The sequence below is a fragment of the Pyxicephalus adspersus genome, chromosome 5, assembly GCF_032062135.1.
Source record: "Pyxicephalus adspersus chromosome 5, UCB_Pads_2.0, whole genome shotgun sequence".
Lineage (NCBI taxonomy): Eukaryota > Metazoa > Chordata > Amphibia > Anura > Pyxicephalidae > Pyxicephalus > Pyxicephalus adspersus.
This window is the reverse complement of record NC_092862.1, coordinates 95,857,146-95,863,145: the sequence shown is the minus strand read 5'-3', so window position 1 is coordinate 95,863,145 and position 6,000 is coordinate 95,857,146. Positions and strand designations below refer to the sequence as shown.

The 6,000-nt window shown below is 36.9% G+C and overlaps 1 protein-coding gene across 1 annotated transcript in view; it reads right to left on the bottom strand.

Moving 5' to 3' along the window:
- Positions 1-504: 504 nt before the first annotated feature.
- Positions 505-6,000, bottom strand: part of EEPD1 (endonuclease/exonuclease/phosphatase family domain containing 1) — a 70,862-nt gene continuing 65,366 nt past the window's right edge. The window contains exons 5-7 of the mRNA XM_072412184.1: positions 4,085-4,211; positions 1,905-2,099; positions 505-1,245 (exon numbers count right to left, since the gene is read on the bottom strand). Coding sequence (XP_072268285.1) covers positions 1,046-1,245; positions 1,905-2,099; positions 4,085-4,211 — 522 coding nt within the window. The 3' untranslated portion in view covers positions 505-1,045. The remainder of the gene's footprint in view (positions 1,246-1,904; positions 2,100-4,084; positions 4,212-6,000) is intronic.

The window sequence follows — 6,000 nt, the reverse complement described above, 5'->3', positions numbered from 1 at the left end:
TACAGAAACAGAAAGTGAGCTGAAATCTTAACAGTGGCACAGACAGCAAAAGAAATGTTATTCCCGCTTTACACTATACAAAACAAAAAAAAAACTTTTGTCTGGAGTTATATTTTAGTTTATGGACAGTTTCGCTCTCTCCTGGGGACTTAATTAGTGAGATCTCTGAACCAGACTTTCGGTTCATGCACACTTGATGTGACCATTAAGAGTTCTCCTTTCCCTGCTGTTTAACTTATTTTAAATTATAGGGAAGGGAATAAGAAGTGCTTAAACATCCAGGTATTGGAACAGGTTAGCAAGAACAAATTAGATAATTAGGCAGGAAGATCTTCCCAGTGGAATACCCAAGACATACAAGAAACCAGAGTCTGACTTAACACACCAAGATCACCCCTTTCACTTAAATATCACTTTTGGGTTGACTGGGACTTTAAATTATACCTGTGTCTCTCATTTAAAACCAGTATATATTTAAGATCAAAATCATACCAACATAAAGAATTATATTTGGGAGTCATTTATTTTAAGCATAGTCTGATCACATTTTAAAGCCATTTGGCTTTCAGTAGCTTAGAGGGGTTAAAAGTGCATAGTAAAAAGTTGAAAATGTTCTCAATGCGTACTGTATAAAAGCATGCAATCTGCAGGTCATTTCATTAATTTAGTTGAGAACAAAAAAACTGACAGTGTTAATGGTCTCCGGTTGACAGTCTTATGTTATGTTATTGCATCAGATACCAAGATTCAGTTAAAAATAAAACGTTTCACAGAAAGTTTAAGTTTCCTTCTCTTCTGGTTGCAGTCTCTTTTTTATGGGTTATAAACATCCACGGAAAGCTGAGAGATCATAAAAAGCAATGGTTTATCTAGCACAGACTGATATTCTAAAATATCCGGTGTTAACATGAAAGGTGGTGGGCACTTGAAATCAAACATTATTATCTCAGATATGGAAAGCATAGAAGTCCTGTTCACAGTCTGAATATTGGAGAAATATCCCGTCCTAAATCTCCTGGTGAGATAAAAGTGCTTTATTGATTCTTCATCTTTCATGTTTTGAGTTTGCCTCGTTGCGCTCCACAGTGACGCCATTGGCTTTTGAAGCCAGCTCCTTTTTGCTGCAGTCTTTCTCCATGTAAAATTCCGCTAGTATAGGGCAGTGCTCCGAAGCTACACCTCCCCATGACCAGTTGTCTGGAATCCAAGGGTTTGTGAGGCCCTCTCTCACCACTAATGAATAACCTGTTGGGAGAGAAAAGTGAGCCATAAGTCATTTTCTTGCAGTACAAAATATCATTTTTACTTGATTTAAGGGGAGCACAACCCTGTCCTGGATGTCCCAGAATTTTTTTGGGTTCACAGATTTTAGAATGATCTTCTGTGTTTTAGCGAGAAGCCTGTATTTATCCTTACATAATGATAGATAATAATGGATACATTTAGAGCTAGGGCTTGCTTTGACATACATTTGAATAAATCAAATCCAACCCCAGGCAATTCAAATAAAAGTCCAATTAATCACAATATTAGACAAGACAAACTCTAGTATCAATGAGATTGATATATGAATACAAATAATGCATAGAAGAAAATTAGGCAGAATATCTGTTTTAAAAGCCATATGTGCTTGCACACTGCACTACATTTCTCGTATCTGAGATCACATAGCGAAGGGCTATAACCAATACCAGATTTTTTGTTGCAATACACCTGAACGATCATCAAGAATTTTACAATAGTAGATTTAACTAAAAAGGATTCATAATATTTTAGTGTTCATGTTGAGCTCCCTATATATCTACAATCCCTCTACAGTGTATTTTTTAATGCCTGACACCTACACAGGTATGACAAATATACTTATATACACAGTACATACACACAGTACACAAAGGCCTAACCTGTGAACACTTTCTTCAAGCTCTTGCTGATCCAGATATTGTCCAGGGACTTGTTCCCCTGAGGAGTCTTTGTGCTTATATTTGTAAATGTGTTTGCAGGCAGCAAGTTATGGAACTTTTCTTTTCTCAAAGAATCAAAGTTACTGCTATCTGCAGGTTGGCTGAATCCTCCTAAAATGATTACATCCTTTTCAGCTGAAAATATAGAACACACACACATGTTATTTTAACAAAGAATTCAGAAATTATTTATAAAGACCAGCAATCTGTGGCATAAATATATTGAAATACCAATCATTAGAAATTGGCTTTCCCTAAAAAAAATAGTAGCTAATAGTATTGCTGATCTCTAATAGGTTATTAATTATAAAATATAACTCCCCTTTGTAGAAAACAAATTTGTATTTAGGCTCACTTTGTAAAGCATCACAAAACAAGATTTAGAGATTACAAACTAAATAATTGAAATACAGTTTGATAACATACTAAAGTACTGTACTACTCTACTGCTATTACTGACAATAGCATACAATTGCAAATCCTATAGGGTCACCACTGGGGGGCGATATTGGTACTGTCAACAGATCTGGCAACATTTTTTTTTTGAAGGATAGCAGCAAGTGTGCAACAAAAAAATGTGTGATCACATCATTAAAAACTCATACTTCTGAACTGTTAGCTTTTGCCTCATCACAGATTATTCATATTTATTCTAATCTGTTAATGGGTAAATGGGGCTGATTTAATAAAGCTCTTTGAGGCTGGAGAGAATACACTTTCATCGGTGAAGCTGGGCGATCCAGCAAACCTGGGATAGATTTCTTCTATTTGCTAGCAAATGTTTTGAATCCTGGGCCAGATATATTCCAGGTTTGCTGAATCACTCAGCTTCACTGATGAAAGTCTATCTTCTCCAGACTTGGGGAGATTTAATAAATCAGGCCCACTATGTGCCCTTAACATAAATTCCATGATTTTGTTTTAATATTAAACCAATTTAATACCCCTGAGGAACCCCTGAAATAATTTTCAACTCCTGGGGAACCTCTGCTAAAACCAATCACTGGAAAAATACATCTTACATTAATGGTCAGTAGATTGAATGTCCCCCTACAAAAACTTAAAAATGCTTTGGTGTCATGCTACAGAATATGCCGAGTGGCATTGGTCACAAAACTCGTCATCATCACATGAGAGGTCCATCAACCAAAAAGGAACTCCTAGTAATCTCTGGATTGGAATAACCATGCAGAAAGGCCACATAAGAGAAAATTTGCTTTTATTCACATGAATTTCAACAATTCCAGTACTTAAGGTGCATTTTAGGATACAAACTAATATTCCTTTGGTCAGAAGGGAGATGGTCCTTGAACGGTGCTAAGAGAAGTAGCTTGCATCAAATCTGGCACATCATGAATGTTCACCAAAGTAAAAGGTAAAGGGGTAGTTTTACCTTTACCCGTTAACATTCAACATGCAGAACATGCTTTTACTTTCCAGCCAGCACTTCATAGAGTGTTTACATATCCTTGGTGACCTGCAGTGCGGTAAGGGAAACCCACCATAATGCAATGGCTATATATGCAGGCTGTATTGGATGCAATGACCTAGTAAAGCTTTACTGTTCTTGTTGCTCTCAATGTAGAAGAGACAAGTAAGGGGCCTATTAGAGAGCAAATACCAGGGTATCAAACAAGACTATATTAAAATTTTAATTCTGTCCTCTCTAGAATAATGCAATAAAATCCATTAAAAGATCATACTGCATTTGTATTTTGTTGTTACTTTTCTGTTTTACGATAGTCAAAATGCAACAACTAAGCACATGGGTTAGGCACAGGTATAAACTCTAAATAGCTTCTTTCCAATCCACCATATAGCAATTTGTGATCTGATTTCAGATTATTATAGATATTGTGGATCAGGAAACAAATTTGCATATACTTTCAGATCACCTTTATGTAAAAGTGAATTCTATACATAAATACTGTTTGAAATATTTCTGCGAATGTAAGATTTATAGTGTTTGTAAACATTTAAGTGACTTAGTGATTGATCACCCGTACACCATTGAAAAAAGCCATTAAATAACATTCTCTAGCATTCCTGGAATGACGATGGGAGGCAGTGAGGCAGGCTGGATCGTGTTCAGGTACCTTGGTCATTGCTGCCTTACATACCTTTCAAAGTCTCCTGCAATGTTTGTCCAAAGGTGGATGGTTTGTTGCTGTCACTCTGCTGCTTTCCAGCTTCATTTGGGGAAGGGCGCAGATGAATATTTACCAGGGTCACATCATTTGTTCCAACCTTAAGGGAAAAAATTCAAAGGTTAATGAAGAAAGGTACACAATAAATGATCTTACTTATCAGACTGCAAGAGAATGATACAGTCCCAAAAGAAATTCAGATGATAACAGATTAGGACAACTTCAGATTTGTACAGTTTTCTACAGTTTAAGAGAACCAGTTACAAGCAGGCTAATGCAAAGATATGAATATTCAGAAATAAAGATGAACTCCAGGCAAAAGTATTTTGCAGAAGGGGGTCCTAACTGCACAGGGTCTTTATTCATGAGATGACAGAACAGGAATAAAACTTATCAAACAATTCCCTACTTGTGGCAGGCAGGGCTCTCCTCTGCTGCTCAAATGGGCCCTTGTCAATGGTCATATCAGCCATGCCACAAGCCTTGCATGGAAAGGTGGACCTACTGTAAGAGTAAATTGTATTTTTGTCTGGAGTTCAGCTTTATAGCTAAAAGCCAGGCAGATGTTAAAAACACAAATTAATGTAGTTCTGTATTCATTCATACATCCTGAATGTATTTAGTATAGTATTAAGTAAGTAGATGCAAAGGAAGGCAAGGAAAATAATTAAGAAAACATCAGTTTTCCCATAGGTAAACCTACAAAATAATAATTAAGGTTTGAAATAGGCATTATCTATCGCTGCAAGAAAAATATAAAAAACATCCAACACTTTTCAGTGACATCCGGCTGTTTTTGGGTGGTTACCGAAGAGTAGGGTCATAATACAGGGGCTGTTGGAGTTGAACATTGCATTGGTTTATGTATCACCATTCAAATTCATGTAGGCTGCTATTTACATATACAACCAAGATCAACAACTTTCATTATGCAGCCATAAAAATGTAGCCATACTCTATACACATATGATATATGAAGACACTATCAAAAAGAACATTTTGCCACCTTGTACACACCGCTTTAAATTCAGTAGTGTTCACTAAAAAAGACACTTATTCCCCACTATTTTACACAATATCCTCTGGGAAAAATACAGTCTGTTTGACTCGTCTGCATTTGCAACATTTTTGCTTTCTCACTGAAAATCTGTCTGACACACATCCACCAATGTAGGGCCGGTTGCAGCAGGGCTTCCTTAAATGAACCTGCGCTTTGCCAATGCAATAGGTTGACGTAATTGCCCATATCCTCTATAGTTGTCTAAATCATAGATTAAAACCCTGTGCTTCTATCAAAAAAGGAAACCATGCAGACCTTTTTTTTATTTCAATGAGTAGTTAAATAATTGGCAGACCCAATTTTACTTAGAATGACTTGAATCTTACTCATGATGTTCCTTTGCACCCCACCTGCCCTGTTTATACGTGGCGGAACATATACACTGAGTGCAGCACACTAAACTAAGCCCAACTTGTAAAACAAGATCATGCATACTTACTTTAGCCCATGTCTTTTAACCTCCCAGGCTGCAGTTGCTGCAGGTATCCAGCTGTTCCAGAAGTGCCTAAACCCTGACCACATACTTAGTTTTCTCCTGCTACCTGTTACATAGGAGCCTGCAGGAGTGTGCACCAGGTGTGAATATATACAACACACCTGTAGCTACTTTTGGCAGCCAGTGATCGGCAATGTGGCATAATCCTTTACAGGCTTAGCATAGTTTACTGTGCATTACTGTTAGGGTAACATTAAGTAAACCTGTATGTAAAAAACAGGTTTATGTTAATTGTCATTTCCCAATAATCGTAGTAGTAGATGCAAGGCCAGAAAGCATTACTGATTTAATAGGTCAGAAGGCTTACATTTTGTAGTTGACAAGTGGTGTACT